The sequence below is a fragment of the Saccopteryx leptura genome, chromosome 1 (assembly GCF_036850995.1).
Source record: "Saccopteryx leptura isolate mSacLep1 chromosome 1, mSacLep1_pri_phased_curated, whole genome shotgun sequence".
Classification (NCBI taxonomy): Eukaryota; Metazoa; Chordata; class Mammalia; order Chiroptera; family Emballonuridae; genus Saccopteryx; species Saccopteryx leptura.
In genome coordinates this window covers 184,332,205-184,355,515 of record NC_089503.1, presented here as the reverse complement: position 1 = coordinate 184,355,515, position 23,311 = coordinate 184,332,205, and the positions used below count along the sequence as shown (strand labels likewise).

At 41.7% G+C, this 23,311-nt stretch overlaps 1 protein-coding gene across 3 annotated transcripts in view; it reads left to right on the top strand.

Moving 5' to 3' along the window:
- Nucleotides 1-23,311, top strand: part of LYST (lysosomal trafficking regulator) — a 249,598-nt gene that overhangs the window by 104,018 nt on the left and 122,269 nt on the right. For all 3 annotated transcript variants that reach the window (XM_066382725.1, XM_066382706.1, XM_066382715.1), the window contains exons 20-27: nt 466-664; nt 2,968-3,099; nt 6,623-7,247; nt 7,601-7,778; nt 11,220-11,389; nt 12,188-12,418; nt 14,267-14,433; nt 15,767-15,916. In XM_066382725.1, coding sequence (XP_066238822.1) covers nt 466-664; nt 2,968-3,099; nt 6,623-7,247; nt 7,601-7,778; nt 11,220-11,389; nt 12,188-12,418; nt 14,267-14,433; nt 15,767-15,916 — 1,852 coding nt within the window. The remainder of the gene's footprint in view (nt 1-465; nt 665-2,967; nt 3,100-6,622; nt 7,248-7,600; nt 7,779-11,219; nt 11,390-12,187; nt 12,419-14,266; nt 14,434-15,766; nt 15,917-23,311) is intronic.

Here is a 23,311-nt window from a genome sequence, read left to right as displayed (position 1 = left end):
AGGGGTTTCCCTGTCTTCTGATAGCAGCAGAAGTGGTGGTGAGAGCAGTGATAACAGCACCAATAGTCATAACATTTGTATGCAACACTCTGTTCTGTTCTCAATCAGCCCTATGAGGTAATACTGTATCACTCCCATATTGTATGAGGCAGCACGTGGAGTTAGTAACTATGCCCAAGGTCACACAGCTAGTGAGCAGAGCTGGAATGCTTGAGGGTGCTGGAATACAGCTTTGCCTCAGTCAATTAAGATAAATTGGCTAGAATTAAATTGCCATTGGTTTTAATGAGTTTTTAATAGGGTTGCTTGACTTGAGAAATAGCAACTCAATGTAATGCTAAATATGTCAGACCAGAGAAGTAAATCAACATAATTCTATCTTAAAAGGAGTATCTTGCTTAACTAGAAAATATCCATTAACAGTTTTCTTTAAATCTAAAGAGAGTTTGATTTTATTTTTTTCAGGAACACAAAGAGGGGCAACTTACATCCATGCCCCGAGAGGTTTGTAGATCATTTGTGAAAATTATAGCAGAAGTCCTTGGATCTCCTCCAGATTTGGAATTATTGACAATTATCTTCAATTTCCTTTTAGCAGTTCACCCTCCTACTAATACTTACGTTTGTCACAACCCCACAAACTTCTACTTTTCTTTGCACATAGGTAAGTATGATCATTTTTGTTAGATTTTTACTATCTCCACTTTTGTTTTTTCTCCCCATTTCATCCACATTTATTTGCTATTTCTTGAATGGCCTCTGTGTGACAGAAAATGCCCTGATTATACACTGTGGTTGGGACAGGGCAGAGGGCTGTGACGTGAACCACACACAGTCTCTGCCTTCAGAGAGCTTAAGTGCCAGGAGGAGAAAGGAGGCACTACCTCCAGTAACTATAGTGAGAAACAGTGCTTGGTAAGTACCAAACAGATACAACAGAAGAACGGACAGATCTCAGAGGAGTGAGGGCTTCCTCGGACAGCTGTGGAAAAGGAAGGTTTGATAGATTACATATGTGACATAGGCACTGAGGAATTTAGGTAGAGCTTGATAGGTAGATTAGAAAATTAGCATTCCAGGTAAAGAGAATGACATAAAGGGAGGAGAAATAGAAAGAGAAAGTAGAGAATAATGAATTTTACCTATGTATCAGGAATCTATAAAGGAGTGGTGAGAAATAATACCATAAATGTAGTTTGGGACTGTCATTTATTTTTTCCTCTAAGGTCACTGGATGTAAGAATTTGAACTTGTAGCATTCTAGTTAGGGGTCACTGAAGGGGTGTGTGTGTGTGTGTTTCTGTTTGTTTTAAGCAAAGAGATGTGGTGTAAGTAAATTATTGCAGCAAAAATGAGGAAAGAGAAACTACCCACTAAGAAGTGAGTTGAAGCTCTAAGAATAGATGAGACCACTGAAGAAAAGTGGAGAGAGAGAGAAGAAAAGATAGAAACTGCCCTATCCAATAGGATAGAACTATTAGCAATAATATTATTGAGAGGGCGGGATAAGAAAGAGTAATCAGTGTAAGAGAAAGATGAACTAATCAGACTTTTAAAAGAACTAGGAAAATGTAATGTGGTAAGAAAGCTAGATAGTAAATTTAGAGAGGAAAAATTATTGTAAATCAGACATTTTTACATAAGGAATGTAGTAAATGAGTAAATTGATTCAGCAGCAGGAAAAATTCTAGTGAAATGGAACAGCATGACTCTGGTTAGGTTCAGCACAGATTCAGTGATTAAAGTGCCATCAAGGACCTGGGAGCAGGATAATTGCAGAGTCAAGTCTGGTTCCCTCCCTTACAGAGCTTACAGCCTAGAAGAGGGGAGAGAGACATCACCAGCTAATTACATTATGGAAAGCCCAGTGATATACGTATCTTGTTTCCTGGTAACATAGATCATGGTGAGGGATGTTTGCTGGAAATGATGCCTGTGCTTTTCTTAAAGGTTGAGTAAGAGTTGAAGGGAAGGGGCATCCAGGCAAAGCAAACAGCTTGGTAGGGATCTGTGAGAAAATAGGTTTTGATGAAGTGTAATGTAAGAGAAATGGCTGGAACGGGTTCTGGGGACAGATATGGAGATTCTTGAAGACAAGGTGCTTGTCCAGACTGGTAAGGAGGCAACAGAGAGCCACTGGGAGATTTTAAGCATGGTTGACCTTTGATAGAATACTGGCAGCAATGAGGATTTGAGGGCGACCACATGTCCCTTATGAGTACCATTTAGAAGTCTGTGACAATAATCCAGGTCACAGGTGTTAAGAGCCTGCTTTGTAAGACTATGCATGGGATGAGAAACCTTCAGGAAACAGAAAATAAAGTCAGTAAACCTTGGAAACTGCTTGATGTGAGTAAAGAAAAGGCAGTGGCCAGAGGTGGCTCCAGGTTTCTGTGTGGGAAATGCATGCTTCTACCAAACCAGAGAATAGAACAAGAAGAGTGAATTTAGCACAGAAAGAAGATTCAGGTTTAGATCTGTTGCAGTTGTGTTACAATTAAGATATGAAGCAGTTGGATTTAAAATATGAAGCTCAGAAAGGAAGATTAGCCATAGTATCAATTTTGGATCCAAAAGATCATGAAGGGGATATATAAAAATAAAATACACAATCCTTTCCTCAATGAATGGGTGAACAGTCTCCTTAGAGAAATCAGATTGGCATAAAAAGTGAACAGTTCAACTATAGAAATACTAACTATAGCAGGAATTCAAGGAAAATAGTAATAGTCCACGAAAAAACTATAGTAGAAATTGTCCAAATGAGATGTACATTAGTATAAAATACGCCATATTTTTCACTTTTAATATCTTTTGTATTTTTATAAAAATAAGTACTTAATTTGCTTTTAAAGTTAAATTTTTGTTTTACCTTTTTTTAAAAAAAATTTTTTTTACTCTTATTGATCAGTGTCTAAATAAAATTTAAAAAAAACTTTACTGTCTCAGATTTTTTTTTTATTCTAGATGGCAAGATCTTCCAGGAGAAAGTTGAGTCGATTATGTCCCTGCGGCATTCCAGCAGCAGTGGGAGGGCCGTCACCAGCCCTGGTCTGATGGCAATAAGCCCATCTGGTTTTGCTGCCTCACCACCTGAAGGTAAAAATAACGAGAATGAAAGTATAAACTTTCCCTGTTTAGTTCTGAGTAGTAGTAGATATGTAAAGGGTCTGTGTTTCAGCACTACAATATAACCTGCTATTAAATAAAAGAAAGATTAAATAAAAGTTATAGGTGTGTTTAAGGAATCTATTTCACTGCTTGCTGGTATCAGTGGCTGTCAGTCAGTGTAACAGGAGATGCTCAGGAGAATTTAGGGCAGGGGTCCCCAAACTTTTTACACAGGGGGCCAGTTCACTGTTCCTCAGACTGTTGGAGGGCCGCCACATACAGTGCTCCTCTCACTGACCACCAATGAAAGAGGTGCCCGTTCCAGAAGTGCGGCAGGGGGCCGGATAAATGGCCTCAGGGGGCCGCATGTGGCCCACAGGTGGCCCACAGGCCATAGTTTGGGGACTCCTGATTAGGGAATGGATAGGGCTCGTGCTGTCTTGTTCTGCAGCTCTGTCCCCTCTTATGCTCATTTGTCTTTAAGCTTCTGATTTATTTTCCTACTGTTTTCAGAAAGTGTGCTTGGCTTCCCACCTAAACTCATCATCCTAGACAGCCTCACTTGCCATGCAAATGGCCGTCCAGTACTCTAACCACATGGGACCCTTCCCTCAACCTTATCTGCCAGTGTTTGTGCATCTATCCTGGACTGCAACAGCAGCAAGGCTGTGTCCCACCTCTGAAACTTATGTTTCACTCCCCAGTCACAGGCTTCCATCTTCTGGTTTCTTTATCACCCTCCCCAATTCTCCTTTGCCTGTTTTCCTCAGCTAGCCTAGATTCCTTTAGCCAGTGGTTTCCATGGCACTATGCTCAGTTTTCTTGTCCTCTTGGCCTTTTTGGCATTCTTGACTTGAAAAACCCTCACCTCGCTGCACCCTAACCACCCTCACACTGCCGAAAGCTGCTGGAGGAAGCCACTGCTGAGGACTCCTGCTGTCACAGGGCCTGCAACAGGAGCTGGCCTTGCCATGCAGACTGCCCTGTACTTTCTCTGTATTTCAGATTTAATTCTCTCTTGTGTTTTTATAGCAAGAATGTTCAAGTCTTTAAGTTTACTGTGCTTTGCTACCTTCCTAATTTACTCCTAGCAGACTACCTCATCTCTACCGTTATAGAGAACAAACAGGTGCGTGTCCTGGTTGTGTGTCTTCCTGTCCTGACCGTGGGCCTGTTCCTCATGAGATGTTGCTCTTACTGTCAGCACCACCTGGTCTTGGCAGCTGCAGTACAGGTTACTAAACGCCCCAAGTGAGGCAGAGAGACGGGCAGGTAGAGTGAGGATTATGGGTGTTAACGTCCAGTTTTGTTTCTCTCCCAACATGTTTAAGTTATTGTGTAGCATGTTTTACAGCCTTTTGTTATACTATGTTAAGGTTATGTTTCAATTAATTTTATTTTATAAGAAAGGTCTATTTTTAAAAATGATTGTGCATCATTCTAAAACATTTTCAAATAGTCTTTTTTTACAGCTCCTTTGTGTGTTTTTTTATTTTAGTGGGGGGGGGGCATAGAAACAGATTCCCACATGCGTCCTGACTGGGATCCACCCAGCAAGCCCATTCGGGGGCGATGCTCTGCCCATCTGAGACCATTGCTCCATTACTTAGCAACCCAGCCATTTTTTTAGGACCTGCGGCAGAGGCCAGGAAGCCATCCTCAGCACCTGAGGCCAACTTGCTTGAACCAATTGAGCCATGGCTGAGGGAAGGAAGAGAAAGAGAAAGAGAGAGAAACAGAGAGAGAAGGGATGTGGGGGTGGAGAAGCAGGTGGGCACTTCTCCTGTGTGCCCTGACAAGGAATCAAACCCGGGACATCCATACACTGGGCCGACGCTCTACCACTGAGCCAACCAGCCAGGACCTTTTCCAGCTCCTTTGAATAGAATCTTTTAGTAGCCTTAGCCCTCTGTCCAAAATCCAGAAATAACCACAAAAAAACTTCTGACCTGTGGAGCTATTTTGTTTTAATTTTTAAAACGATTTTATTTATTGGTTTTAGAGAGGATAGAGAAAGAGAGAGAAGAAAGGAGGAACAAGAAGCATCAACTCATAGTAATTGCTAATTGCTTCTCAAATGTGCCTTGACCAGGCAAGCCTGGGGGTTCAAACTGGCAACCTCAGCATTCCATGTTGATGCCACCACAGGTCAGGCTGTGGAGCTATTTTATTACCACAAATTTTATGCCCTAAAACATTTCATTCAGTGCCTAGTTTTTCTATATAAGGACTTCTCAAGTTTTAGCATGCAGAAATCAGCTGGAGAGCTTGTTAAATCGTAGTCCCATGGGCCTGCCCCCATATGTTTCAGTTTAGTAGACCAAGAAAGGAACCTGAGAGTGTGCATTCATAACAGTCATATAGGGTCACTGATCCCTGGCCACTGGTCCATAGACCACACCATAGCATCTACCTATGTCTCTTGCACTTAGGATGAGTGATTGTTCTGGTCTCCTCCATAGAATATTACAAACAGGAAATTGGAGAGCTATAGCAAGAAGGGAAAAAGCTATTGCTTCTCACTAATAGAGGCAAGAAGTGACTACAGAAGTGGAGGAGAGAGAATGGCTTCATTTAGTCTAGTAATAATGACAAGGCAACTCTTACTGCCATGTATCAGGCACTGTTCTGTGCCAGGTACTGTGCTTGGCATATCACAGATACAATCTCAATCCTTAAAGCATCTTTCAAAGTTGATCATTCCAAGTCATCATTTTACATTTACAGAAACCAGTATTCATAGAATCAAATGGTTTACCCAGGACCACCTAACTAACAGAACTAGTGATTCGAGTCCAGTTAGAGCTGCAAGCCCACTCTTTGCACTCTATCACAGTGTGTCCTAGTGACTGCAGGTGAATTTACTTAGTTTCACTACAGTAGAATCATCAGTCCTAATGATTTTTAGTCATTCAGTCAATATTGTATTTTGTTAAGTAGATGGTAAAACAGGGGTCCCCAAACTACGGCCCGCGGGCCGCATGCAGCCCCCTGAGGCCATTTATCTGGCCCCCACTGCACTTCTGGAAGGGGCACCTCTTTCATAGGTGGTCAGTGAAGGAGCATAGTTCCCATTGAAATACTGGTCAGTTTGTTGATTTAAATTTACTTGTTTGTTATTTTAAATATTGTATTTCTTCCTGTTTTGTTTTTTTACTTTAAAATAAGATATGTGCAATGTGCATAGGGATTTGTTCATAGTTTTTTTTTGTAGTCCGGCCCTCCAACGGTCTGAGGGACGGTGAACTGGCCCCCTGTGTAAAAAGTTTGGGGACCCCTGTGGTAAAAGATACACATTTTTGAAATATTTTTGTTATAAAGTAGTTAAAAGAAAAATAGTTCTGGCACTAAAGAATTTTAAGCATTAGTTTCTAGGAACATTGACCTATCTGGATTTTTTAACGTTGCTGGGTAAACGGGTTATTGTTGTGGTTGTGACTGAGAGTGTAGAATGGGGAGTGGTCCCACTTAACAGGTTTTTAGGTAATATTTTTCTATCTACTCTTACCAGGAAACAGTTCCTCCCATATTATTCCACCGCAGACAGCTGCCAACCTACGGCGTTCTAGAAGCCTGCCAGCATTTCCCACTTCTCCTGTAATGCCGCCATGCAGATTGACTGCATGTTCGGACTATGGCATTAATGCATTACAAGATACTGTGGATAATCATGTTGCTTCCAAGCCTGAGAAATGGGGTCCTCCAGGGAGTTCAGAGACACTGAAAAAAGGCGAAGAGGAAGCATTCTTCAGTAGCTGTGAGTCTGCAAAAACTGTCTGTGAGACGGAAGCTGCCCTTTCAGCACAAGCCTCTGTCAGTGGTGTCCCCAAAGGAGCACTGGAGTTTCTGGCACTCAAAGTTGGTCAGAAAGAGTTGGAAGCAGAACCCAGAGCAGACAGTGACAGCCCCGGGAATGAGTCCTGCCCGCAGCGCCCTGACTACCTGAAGGGACTGGCCTCATTCCAGCGAAGCCACAGCACTGCTGCAAGCTTAGGCCTGGCTTTTTCTTCCCAGAATGGGTCTTCAGCCATCAGCCATTGGCCAAGTCTTGTTGAAAAGAATAGTGAAGACTGGGGAAACTTTGCCTTTTCTCCTGGTTATGAGCCAAACTACAACCAAACTGCAAATGCTCACAGGTACTTACCTTCTACCCCCCCCCCCCACCTTCTACATTTTTTTTCACTACTATTTTAAGAATTTTACACTTCTAGAAATGTCTTCATTGAGTCATTTCTTACAATATAAGATTTTTTAATGACAAACAAATATACCTTCTTCCTTATTTTAATACTAGATAATATTGAATTCTATATTTAACCAAACACAGAACTATAAATAGCTCTCAAAGAAAGCAATCTTGTGATTTAATTCTTTATGGTTATTTGAGAAAAACTCTTCAGTAGAAGGAAATTATAAGATTTATTCTTAAGGGAATCATGTCCTTGTCTCCCTGATACTGTGTTAGTAAGACTTTTGGCATCTGTTTTAGTGTAACTGAAGATTGTTTGGTTCCTATATGCTGTGGATTATATGAGCTTTTAAGTGGAGTTCTCCTCATCCTGCCTGACATTATGCTTGAAGACGTGATGGACAAGCTTATTCAAGCAGATGTGCTGTTGGTCCTTGTGAACCACCCATCACCTGATATACAGCAAGGAGTTATTAAAGTAAGGGCAAATACTAGATGTGGCTTTAATGTGAAAAAATAAACACGTGTGATTTATGATTTGAATATATATAGGTTAAAGTAAACCTAAAGCTTTTTTATACTTAAGAATAATGAGGCCATGGCCAGTTGGCTCAGTGGTAGAGCATTGACCTGGTATGTGGCAGTCCTAGGTTCAATTCCCAGTCAGGGCACACAGGAGAGACAACCATCTGCTTCTACACCCTTCCCCTTTCTCTCTCTCTCCCTTCCCCTTTTTTCTCTCTCTCTTCTCTCCCTCTCTCCTTCTCCCCCTCTCCCTCTCCCTCTCCCCCTATCCCCCACAGCCATGGCTCATTCAAGCACCTTGGCCCCAGGTGCTGAGGATGGCTCCCTTGATCCTCTGCCTCAGGTGCTAAAAATAGCTCAGTTGCAAATGCCTGACCTGTGGTGGCACAGTGGATAACGCGTCGACCTGGAAATGCTGAGGTTGCTGGTTCGAAACCCTGGGCTTGCCCTGGTCAAGGCACATATGGGAGTTGATGCTTCCAGCTCTTCCCCTCCTTCTCTCCCTCTGTCTCTCTCTCCTCTCTGTCTCTCCTCTCTAAAATGAATTTTTAAAAAAATCGAAAAAAAAATAGCTCAGTTGCAAGCAGTCCATTATAATGTTTTTACTCATATTTTCATATTTATTCACATCTAATTTTAAGCCTTCTTCCATACATTGATTCATATCAATGTGGGTTTTTTTTTTTGTTTTTTTTTTTCATTTTTCTGAAGCTGGAAACAGGGAGAGACAGTCAGACAGACTCCCGCATGCGCCCGACCGGGATCCACCCGGCACGCCCACCATGGGGTGGCGCTCTGCCCACCAGGGGGCGATGCTCTGCCCATCCTGGGTGTCGCCATGTTGCGACCAGAGCCTTTCTAGTGCCTGAGACAGAGGCCACAGAGCCATCCCCAGCGCCCGGGCCATCTTTGCTCCAATGGAGCCTTGGCTGCGGGAGGGGAAGAGAGAGACAGAGAGGAAAGCGCGGCGGAGGGGTGGAGAAGCAAATGGGTGCTTCTCCTGTGTGCCCTGGCCGGGAATCGAACCCGGGTCCTCCGCACGCTAGGCCGACGCTCTACCACTGAGCCAACCGGCCAGGGCCTCAATGTGGTTTTTAAGTCTACCAATTATGAGGAACACAGTTCATTGGAAATGTCTCCTACAGTGTAGTCTCAGATTTTAGACAGATGTCATTTTTTCAAAGCAGCTTTCCCTGATCACCTTCTAAAATAGCTTCCTTCTAGCCTTGTTCCTCACTTATTCTACAATGGCTCTCATATCTATCCTAGTTATATACTGTAATAACTTTTAATTTATTTGTATACTTATTTTTTAATCTGAAATATAAGGTCCATGAGGGTAGACATCTTATGTCTAGTGTATAATAGGTACTAAATAAATATATAAATAAATATGTAGGTCTAGAATATTGTTTAATCACTTGCAATTCAACCTCTATTTATTAGGCTTCCATTTCATGTGCAAAACACTGGGCTGGTTGTCATGAGGAGTACAAAGGGGAGTAATATAAGCTCAGACATGCAAGGATTTTTTTTATTTTTATTTTTTTCAGAGACAGAGAGAGAGTCAGAGAGAGGGATAGACAGGGACAGACAAACAGGTACGGAGAGATGAGAAACATCAATCATTAGTTTTTCCTTGCGCGCTGCAACACCTTAGTTATTCATTGATTGCTTTTTCATATGTGCCTTGACCACGGGCCTTCAGCAGACCAAGTAACCCCTTGCTCGAGCCAGTGACCTTGGGCTCAAGCTTTGCTCAAACCAGATGAGCCTGCGCTCAAGCTGCGACCTCGGCGTCTTGAACCTGGGTCTTCTGCATCCTAGTCCGACACTCTATCCACTGCGCCACTGCCTGGTCAGGCGATGCAAGGATTTTATAGTCTAGTGAGGGAGAGAGACATACCCCCAGCTAAGTAAAATGTAAGGACTTCTGTGATGAGTGCTTCAATGGCACCAGTAAGAAGGAAGAACAGGAGCATAGGAAAGCAATTAGTTCAGATGGGGGAACCAGGGAAGGATTTGTGCAAAAGGTGTGTATGTTTTATGCTGTGAACATAGACAGCTTTTTAAACAGAGCAGTAAATATAAATATATATATATATATATATATATATATATATATATATATATATATATATATTTTTTTTTTTTTTTTTTTTTTTTTTACAGAGAGAGAGAGTCAGAGAGTCAGAGAGAGGGATAGATAGACAGGCAGGGATGGAGAGATGAGAAGCATCAATCATTAGTTTGTTTTTTGTTTTTTTTTGTTTGTTTTTTTTTACAGAGTTAGAGAGAGGGATAGACAGGTATAGACAGACAGGAACGAAGAGATGAGAAGCGTCAATCATTAGTTTTTCATTGCGCATTGCAACACCTGAGTTGTTCATTGATTGCTTTCTCATACGTGCCTTGACCACGGGCCTTCAGCAGACCGAGTAACCCCTTGCTGGAGCCAGCAACCTTGGGTTCAAGCTGGTGAGCTTTTTTTGCTCAAACCAGATGAGCCCACGCTCAATCTGGCAACCTCAGGGTCTCGAACCTGGGTCTTCCGCATCCCAGTCCGATGCTCTGTCCACTGTGCCACCGCCTGGTCAGGCAATATATATGTATATTTTGAGAAGTAGAGTCTATCACCACTGTGAGGAAGTCATTGCAGGAGGTGCAGTAGTTTCTGAGCAGCCTAGCACAGTACTCAGGGAAAAAATGACGAGGTCCTGATCTGGGGCAGTGAGAATTCAAAGGACTGACAGACTAGAGAGACATTGGCTGGACTTGTGGAGCAATGCCTTCTTAATTACACATGGGGAGTCAGGACAAGAAAATGTAAGCCCTAAAGTCTAGGAGGATGGTGCTACTGTGCTCTAAGAACAAAACCATGCAACAAGTGAATTTGGAAGGAAAGATAACTTGGTTTTACACATGTTACATTTAAGATGCTGGGAAAGGATAGAAATCTAGGCCTGTGCTTAGGATAAATAACCTGTCAAGAAGTCTAGAACAGAGGTCTAGGTGCCACACAAACACACACAACACAGATATGCACTTGCCAAGAGAGCATAGGACAGTGTTGACTGGCTTTTTTCTTTCAGAATTAGGCATTAATATTCTGCATATACTTGACTAAGGCTGCCAGTTCACTAGGTGTCCATGCTCAACTAAAAAGCTAGTTTCCTATCAAAGGTATTAAGATCTCCAAGATAGTGTCCCCGTTAGCATTCTGTAGTAGTCAGAAACAAGGTTTATTTTGTTTTGCTAGAGGTGGCATTTTTTTTAGCTTTCTATGTTCTATACACATGAAATTAAATAATAACTTACAAATATAATATCTGATTTGTGTACATTATATAAAATTCTAATACAATATCTATGTTATCTTAATTTTTTTCCATAGCTATTAGATGCGTATTTTAATAGAGCATCTAAGGAACAAAAAGATAAATTTCTGAAGAATCGTGGCTTTGCCTTGCTAGCCAACCAGTTGTATCTTCATCAGGGAACTCAGGAGCTATTGGAATGCTTCATTGAAATGTATTTTGGTCGACATATTGGCCTTGATGAAGAGTAAGTGAGTTCTTCCCTTTACCATAATTGAGGATCTTTTGTCTTAAATGTAAAACTTAAGAAACTGGCTCTTAACAAAATTTGGTCACTTTTAGGAAAAAAAAATCTGTTAGAAGTCATTTTCCAGGTGAATCATTTTATTATTTTCCATATGTTCTTCTTTGTAACATAACTTCCTCCTTTGTATTTTATTTACTAGAAACGGAAATGCTGCCTCAAATGAAAGAAAGTGAGAGTTCAGGTTAGATGTCTAGTGTTAATGTGAGGAGGTTACTGAGCAGAAAGATGGCTCGTGTGCTGCAGCAGCAGGTGATATGAGTGATCCATGGAGGAGGTCATCTGGGGGAAGAGCCTGTCCCTCATCTGGAATTCCTGGTGTTCTGATTACTGAACTCTGACCCTGGCATAATGCTGAAGGATTAGCAAACAAGCACAAAAATAAAAGGATATTTTCTTCCAAACCAGAAGTTCTGTCTATGATAGAGAGAAATGAATGTCCTGTTATTATGATTTAGTGTCTCCTGCTTATTAAGTAGACCAATGGCAGACCTTGAGGAATTTACTATTGCAGTCAGACAGCAGTGTATTTACCTTGGGACAGACTTCTAACAATATCTTTTATCTTATATTTTGAGGAAGTCTGTGTTCTAAAAAAAGTGGTTAATAATCCTTGTTTCCCAAATTTATTTTTTATAGCTTCAAAAATCAGTTTAACAAAATGGCCCATATTGCAATCATTTTTCTTATTTTGTGATTAATTGCTTCTCATGTGCTCTTAACTGTGTATTTTTGTTATAGATTTGATCTGGAAGATGTGAAAAACATGGGACTTTTTCAGAAGTGGGCTGTCATTCCTGTTCTGGGACTAATAGAGACTTCTCTATATGACAACACACTCTTGCATAATGCTCTCCTACTTCTTCTCCAAATATTAAATTCTTGTTCTAAGGTAGCAGATATGTTGTTGGATAATGGTCTTCTCTACGTATTATGTAATACAGTAGCAGCCCTGAATGGATTAGAAAAGAAGTAAGTTTTAAACCATTACTTAAAAGTATGTCTGGTAATTACTTTGGAAAAGGAAAACTTTAATAATAGATTATATTAAAGCATCTGATTTTTAATGATACTTTCAAAAAACTTCTTTCCTACAAATTAATTAAATTAATTTAGATTAAATTTGGAGGGGGCATACTTTCCCATCATTTTCAGAAAAGTTTGGTTAAAAACAGTATTTATATGACCTACTTTTAGGTATCTAGAACCTAAAGACAAGTTGAATAAATTTAACTGTCTTAAAATACAATATATTTACCAAGCTTCCACTATAGTCTTATAAAAATTATTATGCCATCAGTAATAGGAAATTGAGAATTGGAGAGATATAGTCACATGAAGATCAAGCAGCTAATAAATATCAGAGAATTTGAGACTATTTGTATCTCACTTCAAAAGCCTATGTTTTGAACTCATGTGCTACTTATCTTTTATATCTACTACCATAAATTAATTTCTGATTACCAAAGTAAATTGGCAAGTGGCTGCCCACCAAATTGATTAACAGCTTTATGAAATATATTAAGAGATTATATTTTTATTTGAATTTTGTGTCCTTGGTGTTTGACTTATGTACAGTATAAATTTTTTACTAGCATAATGTTAAATATAAATCTCCAGAAGCACCATCTTATTGCATTTTCAAGGATTGAATTTTATTCACATTTTTTCAGAGAAGACAGAGCATATCCTGATGATTTTCTAGTCCAGTAATTTTCAACTGGTATGCTGCGGGAATTTTTAAATCGTGCGGTACCTGACTGTTTAGCGAGGGCACTGACCTTATTTCCCTTGTACTGTCAAATAAAAAATGACAACAGCCAACACAATAGCCATCTGGTGTGAATGATTCAAAATTATACCTATTTTTTGTCCAGTTGACAAAAAACATATTTTTTGGTGTGCTGCAGAATTTTGGTAATTAGTTTATGTGTGCTATGAGCTGAGAAAAGTTGAAAATTTCTGCTCTAGGCCAAGGAGGCTCTACGAGTACAAGAAACACTCCTTGTATTCAGTTTGGTTTTCATTGGGCACCTATTCTCTTTAAGATCTGTGTGCTAGGCATGTGAGAAATACAAAGTATTATATTTTCTCAAAACACTTAGTCTTGATTTGATTACAGTACAAACTTGGTAGAACTCAGAAAGAGTGCCTGCAGGCTTCTTCTAAAAGTAGTTTGTTGTTTTTTTTTAAAAAAATAAATTGAACTTGCTTAATGTCCCTAATATGCTACTCTATTAATTGGCCCCAAACAGTTGCCATTTGTTTTTGTTGGTGTGTTTTACAATTGCCATTTCTAACTCTTGTTTATTTGGAAAAGTAAAGGAAGATATATCACACACTAAGGTAAAGGAACAGGAGTAACTAATTTGTATGTATTAGCAATTAGTATATGTTCAAATCTATTATCTCTTTGAATCCTTAAAATAACTGTAATTTGTATAAGTGAGATTCAGGGAGGTTAATTAATATATTCAGATTCATCTTCTCTGAGATGCCTTCTCAGAATGTTCGTATTCATACCTACAAAATCTTCACCTTTAGCCTGTATGTTCCCATAGTAGCTTTGTTAACTTCTGTTATTACACTTACCACCGTTTACTTTACCTAGTTATGTCTTTAATCGTCTGGCTCTCTGGAAGACAATTAGCTTTTTGACAGGCATGAAAGCATCTTCATATATCTATTTCCAGCATGCAGTTCGTATTACCTGCCATCGACTAAGCATGAATAAATGTTAAATGAGTGCAGCATAACTGCTGGGAGAACAAGAATTTCTAACAGTTTTCTTTGCCTTAAATTATTTTTCCTTTTCTTTAGCATTTCTTTGAATGAATACAGATTGCTTGCCTGTGATATACAGCAACTTTACATAGCTGTTACAATTCATGCCTGCAGTTTCTCTGGCTCCCAGTATTTTAGAGTTATTGAAGACCTTATTGTATTGCTTGGGTATCTTCAAAATAGCAAAAACAAGAGGACACAAAGTAAGATTTAATTCTTATGCAGTTTGCGGGGAGTTATATATTATAGTAGCCAAAAATGTTATTTGAACTTAATCTCTTTCTTCTTGGAAACTTTTACTGAAAGTTTGTTTATACTTACTTTTGTGATGATATATATCAGCTTTAAAAAGAAGCTTTTTCAAGTTGGAAAAAAAAAGTGGGCCTCCTTATAGTTAGTAGCAGGAAACATTAAAAGAAACCGCTGATTTTTCTTACCAAGTAGAACTGAAAGGTTTTATGTTGAATAGTAATGCCCTTCAGTTTTCTTTAATGGCAAATATTAAAATGAATTCTAGTTAAACATTTACTTTGTATAATAAAAAGCTTGTTCTTTAAAACAATTATATAAAATAAAATAAATTCATGGGATAGTATTTTATAGTGATCATTTGGAAAATTGGAAATTTGCATTAAAATTGCTTTAAATGTCTGACTAGTGGTGGTGCAGTGGATAAAGCATCGACCTGGAATGCTAAGGTTGCTGGCTGTCAGCACCGGCTCATCAGTGCAGGGTCACTGGCTTGCGTGGGGGGATCATCCACCCAGAGCTTGCCAGCTTGAGCCCAAAAGGTTGCTGGCATCAAAAGCCCAAGGTAGCTGGCTTGAGCAAGAGGACACTGGCTTGGCTTGAGCCCAAGGTCTGATCCCTGGTCAAGGCACATACAAGAAGCAATCAATGTACAACTAAAGTGAAAGCAACTACAAGTTGATGCTTCTCATCCTCTCCTCCCTTCCTATTTCTCTCTCAAAAGAATTTTTTAATTAATTAATTAATTGATTTTTTAATTAAGTGAGAGCAGGAAAGGGAGAGGGACAGACTCCTGCATACGCTCTGACTGGGATCTACACAGCAAGCCCCTTATGGGGTGATGCTCTGCCCATCTGGGGCATTGCTTCATTGCTCAGCAACTGAGCTATTTTTAGCACCAGAGGTAGAGGCCATGGAGCCATCTTCAGTGCCTGGGGCCAACTCACTCCAATCAAGCCATAGCTGCAGGAGTAAGATAGAGAGAGAGAAGGGGGAGGGGAGGAGAAGAAGATGGTTGCTTCTCCTGTGTATCCTGACTGAGAATTGAACCCAGGACATCCACATGCCAGGTGATGCTCTACTACTGAGCCAACTGTCCAGGGCTTAATTTATTTTAAAAATTGCTTTTAATGGCAGTTGAAAAATGTTTACTACCATCAAGAACCCATTTTGATGTAAAATTTTAATTCTAATAAAAATTATTGACAGTTTAGATACTGCATGAATATAAAAATCAAAATTGACACCCACATAGATTGAAAACATTCTAGTATCTGTTGTTTTTAGATATGGCTGTTGCACTACAGTTCAGAGTTCTCCAGGCTGCTATGGAATTTATAAGGACCACTGCAAACCATGACTCAGAAAATCTGACAAATTCATTCCAGTTATCTTCTCCCCATCATACAATATTTCTTAAGCGGAAGAGCATTGCTGGTGAGTATTGAAATAACATTTTAATAATTATGAATGATAGGTGGCTTGGCTTTTCTATAAGCAGATGTCATTCACATTTTTAAATACTATTAGTTTAAAAACTTAAGCTATACCATGTGAGAAAGTTTTCCTCCCAGTAAAAGCTACTTACTGCTTTCTTCTCAGTGCTGTTCTCTTTTAATCATCTCTCAAGCACCTGCTATGTGCAAAGCACTGTGTTAAATGTGGAAGATACAAAAACAAAACACAGAGAATCTGCCCTTGCAGAGATTATAAAATAGTAAGAGAAATGCATGGGATGGCAATGAGGCTATAACAGGGCAACCCAATTTACATTAGGAGGTAGGGAAGTATTTCAGGAGGTAGGGTTTATTGACTCTGTTTATTTTTATTTTATTTGTTACAGATACAGAGAGAGACAGAGATAGGGACAGATCAAGACAGATAGACTGGAGGGAGAGGGATGAGAAGCATCAATTCTTCATTGTGGCTCCTTAGTTGTTCATTGATTGCTTTCTCATATGTACCTTGACCGGGGGGCTACAGCAGAGCAAGTGACACTTGCTCAAGCCAGTGACCTTTGGTCTCAAGCCAGTGACCATGGGGTCACATCTATGATTCCAAGCTCAAGCCACTGACCCCACGCTCAAGCTGAATGAGCCCACGCTCAAGCTGGTGACCTCGAGGTTTTGAACCTGGGTCCTCTGCATTCCAGTCTGATGCTCTATCCCAGGGGCCCCCAAACTACGGCCCGCGGGCTGCATGCGGCCCCCTGAGGCCATTTATCTGGCCCCCGCCGCACTTCAGGACAGGGCACCTCTTTCATTGGTGGTCAGTGAGAGGAGCATAGTTCCCATTGAAATACTGGTCAGTTTGTTGATTTAAACTTACTTGTTCTTTATTTTAAATATTGTATTTGTTCCCATTTTGTTTTTTTACTTTAAAATAAGATATGTGCAGTGTGCGTAGAGATTTGTTCATAGTTTTTTTTTTATAGTCTGGCCCTCCAACGGTCTGAGGGACAGTGAACTGGCCCCCTGTGTAAAAAGTTTGGGGACCCTGCTCTATCCACTGTACTACCACCTGGTCAAGCAGGAGGTAGGGTTTAAATGTGGGCATATAGGATAGAAAGGAGTTAGCAAGGGAAAGAGTCAGAGGACAGTGTCACGAGCAAAGTGGACAGCTCACGTGAGGATGCCGAGGCAGGAGAAAGCAAAGCTTGCTCAGAGAAGTGAAAGCCACTTACTGGAGTGTAGCGCTGGGTAAGACTGACATGAGTAAGGCTACCCCAGCTGCTGTGGGCCAGTGTACATTTGACCATAGCGGTGGAGCTACATAGTTCAGACTTCATACTAATGGCAAGTCATCAAAGGTGTTGAAGTAGGTGTCATGACATATTCAAATTTTCATTTGTAAAGACTGCTGTGGCTCCTGCATGGAGAGTGGATAAGGGGAGAGTAGGAGAGGTGCAGGGGTTCAGGCGGGAGGCAGTGGGGGCTCGAATATAGTTGAATGCACATAACATCAGGACTTGCTGTAAATTAGTACAAAGCATCGAATATTAAGTGTTAATATTGTTAGACTTCCTTATTTCTTCACAAAATCCTATATGAACTTTATATTCATAATCCAGAAAGATCGCATAAAACACCCCTACACACATTGGCTTAATAGGTTCACGCATGTATGATTGTATATTGGATGTATGCACACACATATCTCCACACAGGGAATGTGGGCAATTGTTTGACATGAATCACCCTTGCAGTCTTTTCATTCTACATCTCTCTTGTATATGTGTCACTCCTCCACTCAGCGCTTTGCCACATTGACAGCTCTGGCAGAGTCAGCTGTAGAGAAACTATTCAGTATACCTGGTTTTGCAGTGTTATCGGTTGTGATGCCGGTTGAACTGTGGTTCATGTACTATGTCAGATAAAGAACTTTTTACAGGATCTGCACTTGGATAAACTTAGGTTTTTGTAGTAAGATCTATACAGGGTTGAAATAGAAGGTTGCTCACAGGTATTCAGTAACTCATCTCCATCTGTCTCTTCAAGGAGAAAGTCCAGTCTTGTCTCCATTAAGCCCAGTATAAAGACCAGAGTCCAGATATTCTGCAGACTGGGTTAGCCCATGTCAGAGCTCAGTCCAGACCAGGCACTGCTCAAAGCCTGTACTTGTGAGAGTGTTTGGCACCAGCCCATGCAGCATGGCTGCTGCTTGGAGACCCCATAAATAATGAGCCGGACAAGCTTGTTTCCAAGCAGGAAGAGAGAGAGCTTGCTAAGCCTGTGTTTATATTTTCAGGCTGGGAAGGACTAGCTTTCCTTAAAGCCAACCAATCAGTTTCTTTACAAAATTATGTTAGTGTTGGTTCCTCCCACTAACAAATCAGATCCTTCTTCTAAGCTAGACTGACAGGTCCTGTGGTCCCCATCCTGGCTCCCCCTGCATGTGGAAGCATAGAAGCACCTTACCACCCTCTGCCACCACCAGCACAGAGACTGGCAGTGCCTTGGGGAGATTCCTCCCAAACCTGCATCCAAGGGCTGAGGGCACAATAGACTCCGAGCGTACAATGGATTCCTGAAATGTACGGTTGAATCTATGAATAGTTTCCAGCAAATTGAGCTGAATGGGATGTTGCAGTTTCCTACTGAAGCAGGATTTCCAAGTTTTGTATAAGTTAATGTCCAACTCCCTTTGCTCTCTTTCCTTATCAATATCTAGCTATCTGCCTAAATTAACAATATGTTTAGATTATGCTGAATAAAAGTTTATGTACACAAAACTTCTAAACACCCCTGTCCTCTGCAGCCTCCTTAATTGAATGTCTGAACTCAGTCTCTCCTTTGGAGCCACCTTTCCAGTTCTACCTCTTGTCCCAGTAGAATTCCATCAATACAAATTCTGGCAGAAATGCTCAGCTCCCTACGTGCCAAAGTAGACTTTTGGAGCACCTTTCCTTTGCAGGGCTCCTTATGTAGTCAGCGACTGCTTAGCTCAGGGGTCCCCAAACTTTTTATACAGGGGGCCAGTTCACTGTCCCTCAGACCATTGGAGGGCTGGACTATAAAAAAAAACTATGAACAAATCCCTATGCACACTGCACATATCTTATATTAAAGTAAAAGAACAAAATGGGAACAAATACAATATTTAAAATAAAGAACAAGTAAATTTAAATCAACAAACTGACCAGTATTTCAATGGGAACTATGGTCCTGCTTTTGGCTAATGAGATGGTCAATGTCAGGTTTCATATTTGTCACTGCTAGCCGTAACAAGTGTTATGACGCGTTTCTGGAGCCGTGACACGTGCATCCTGCGTCACCGGAAGTAGTACTGTACGTGAGTGATGCCACCACATACAGTACTCTCACTGACCACCAATGAAAGAGGTGCCCCTTCTGGGCCGGATAAATGGCCTCAGGGGGCCACATGTGGCCCACGGGCTGTAGTTTGGGGATCCCTGGGATGGTTGACATGGGAAAGTGGACCTCTGCTACCTTCTTTCTTGTTGATGTCTCTCATTCTTTGCCTTCATCCCTAGGTCCCTGGAACTAGCTCTTGGTCCTGGACTAACACATAGCCCTCTTATTGTTTAATGGTTGCTCTGGTATTTCTCTAACAGACTGTCCTCTGTCTTTATTTTACTAGCATTTTAATCACCTTGAGCCTCAGAGCCCTGTGTAGTTCCAACTTTGTTATTTATTATTTATTATTTGTTTGAGTCATTTTAAAGTGAATAATGGACGTCCTTCATTTGAGTCCTTTTCCCCCCTGACTTCTCTAGCCTCTTATCCTGAGCATACATTTTATACTCTGTCAATGTGGTTGCAGTGAACCATGTGAAGCTTATTGAGTCCTCCAAAATTCCAACTTGATAAAAAACCTTAAATATCATGACATCCAACCAACTCATTTCACATATCCACCGAGGGGCTAAAATCAGAGGATGCTAAAAAAAGAAAGCCTACTTTCCCTCTCTGTCCTACGCCAGCCCCATCACTTACACCTATACTCTTCCCTGGGTCCTACACCAGTCCCATCACTCACACCTATACTCTTCCCTGGGTCCTACACCAGTCCCATCACTCACACCTATACTCTTCCCTGGGTCCTACACCAGTCCCATCACTCACACTTACACTTCCCTGTGTCCTACACCAGTCCCATCACTCACACCTATACTCTTCCCTATGTCCTACACCAGCCCCATCACTCACACCTACACTCTTCCCTGTGTCCTACACCAGTCCCATCACTCACACCTACACTTCCCTGTGTCCTACACCAGCCCCATCACTCACACCTACACTCTCCCCAGTGTCCTACACCAGCCCCGTCACTCACACCTACACTCTTCCCTGTGTCCTACACCAGCCCCGTCACTCACACCTACACTTCCCTGTGTCCTACACCAGCCCCATCACTCACACCTACACTCTCCCCAGTGTCCTACACCAGCCCCGTCACTCACACCTACACTCTTCCCTGGGTCCTACACCAGCCCCATCACTCACACCTACACTTCCGTGTCCTACACCAGCCCCATCACTCACACCTACACTCTTCCCTGTGTCCTACACCAGCCCCGTCACTCACACCTACACTTCCCTGTGTCCTACACCAGCCCCATCACTCACACCTACACTCTCCCCAGTGTCCTACACCAGCCCCGTCACTCACACCTACACTCTTCCCTGTGTCCTACACCAGCCCCGTCACTCACACCTACACTTCCCTGTGTCCTACACCAGCCCCATCACTCACACCTACACTCTCCCCAGTGTCCTACACCAGCCCCGTCACTCACACCTACACTCTTCCCTGTGTCCTACACCAGCCCCGTCACTCACACCTACACTTCCCTGTGTCTTACACCAGTCCTATCACTCACACCTACACTCTCCCCAGTGTCCTACACCAGTCCCATCACTCACACCTACACTTCCCTGTGTCCTACACCAGCCCCATCACTCACACCTACACTTCCGTGTCCTACACCAGCCCCGTCACTCACACCTACACTCTTCCCTGTGTCCTACACCAGCCCCGTCACTCACACCTACACTTCCCTGTGTCCTACACCAGCCCCATCACTCACACCTACACTCTCCCCAGTGTCCTACACCAGTCCCATCACTCACACCTACACTCTTCCCTGTGTCTTACACCAGTCCTGTCACTCACACCTACACTCTTCCCTGTGTCCTACACCAGCCCCATCACTCACACCTACACTTCCGTGTCCTACACCAGCCCCATCACTCACACCTACACTCTTCCCTGTGTCCTACACCAGCCCCGTCACTCACACCTACACTTCCCTGTGTCCTACACCAGCCCCATCACTCACACCTACACTCTCCCCAGTGTCCTACACCAGCCCCGTCACTCACACCTACACTCTTCCCTGTGTCCTACACCAGCCCCGTCACTCACACCTACACTTCCCTGTGTCCTACACCAGTCCTGTCACTCACACCTACACTTCCCTGTGTCTTACACCAGTCCTATCACTCACACCTACACTCTTCCCTGTGTCCTACACCAGCCCTGTCACTCACACCTACACTTCCCTGTGTCTTACACCAGTCCTATCACTCACACCTACACTCTTCCCTATGTCCTACACCAGTCCCATCACTCACACCTACACTCTTCCCTGTGTCCTACACCAGTCCTGTCACTCACACCTACACTCTTCCCTATGTCCTATACCAGCCCTATCACTCACACCTACACTTCCCTGTGTCCTGCACCAGCCCCGTCACTCACACCTACACTTCCCTGTGTCCTACACCAGCCCCATCACTCACACCTACACTTCCCTGTGTCCTACACCAGGCCCATCACTCACACCTACACTTCCCTGTGTCCTACATCAGCCCCATCACTCACACCTACACTTCCCTGTGTCCTACACCAGTCCCATCACTTAACCTACACTTCCCTGAGTCCTACACCAGTTGCATCAGTCAAACCAGTTCTGTCAGATCTCTAGGACCTATCTTTTCAAGTCTATGTCAAGATGTTTTCCTGTTTTAAATACGACCTTAATTAAAATGTCTGAATCTAGTCACAAAATGCCACCTTACATGTTTTAATTCATTGCTGTTTAAATCTTTCCATGTTGTTTTACAAATGTATGTGAGAAAGACTATTTTCTGTTTGTTCACTGTTAGTTGAAAATTACTATCAAAAGTATGTTGGCATTGTACAGTGGGTACAAATCCAAACACTGAAGCCTCTTTGCTCTGGGCAGTGTGACCTTAAAGCTACCAAGTCTTTTGTTCATGATATGAAAGTGACTAAGGGATTTCTACTGCTGTTGTTTATATCATGGAGATGATTTCCTGTTCCTGCAAAGATTTAAAACAAGCTCACTAGTGTGGAGTGGCTCTTCTCTAAATAGACTCATTTAGCATTTATTGAAAACTGCTGGGACAAGTGACACCTCCCACTACACTGCCAGCAGCTGCAGCTTCTGTTAGGGCCGCACCACGTTCTTTGATCTCACACAGATCACTCAGACTGGGAACCAGGTTATACATGGTCAGGCCGAGTTCCCTCCACATACTTCATCACGTCTCCACGTCAGTCTCACGCTCAGGGGAGTCAGGTGCGCTTTACTACATGATGATCTCGTTGAAGTCTGACTCACGGGCACCATTCTTGAGCTCAGCAGCCCTGGGGCCAACCTATTGCCCAGTGAACCAGGCATCAGTTCCTCATCCTCTATGTGGCCTATTTATCTTTGGTATAGAGATTAAATAAGGGAAAGTGTAATTTTGCCTCAGTGGTATGATACTCTTGTTTGTAAAATGACTTCTGTTTCTAATTAATATATTATAGACATCTTTTAATATACTACAAATATTTTTTATATTTTATGAATGCATAATAACCTGTTATGTTTTGTCATGATTTTTTCTAACCTTTATCAATAAACAAAGGTATTTTTTTTATTTAAATAATTTTATTTTTTTAATGGAGCGACATCAATAAATCAGGATACATATATTCAAAGATAACAAGTCCAGGTTATCTTGTCATTCAATTATGTTGCACACCCATCACCCAAAGTCAGATTGTCCTCTGTCACCTTCTATCTAGTTTTCTTTGTGCCCCTCCCCCTCCCCCTTTCCCTCTCCCTTTCCCCCCACCCCTTGTAACCACCACACTCTTATCAATGTCTCTTAGTTTCACTTTTATATCCCACCTACATATGGAATAATGCAGTTCCTGGTTTTTTCTGATTTACTTATTTCACTTCGTATCATGTTATCAAGATCCCACCATTTTGCTGTAAATGATCCGATGTCATCATTTCTTATGGCTGAGTAGTATTCCATAGTGTATATGTGCCACTTCTTCTTTATCCAG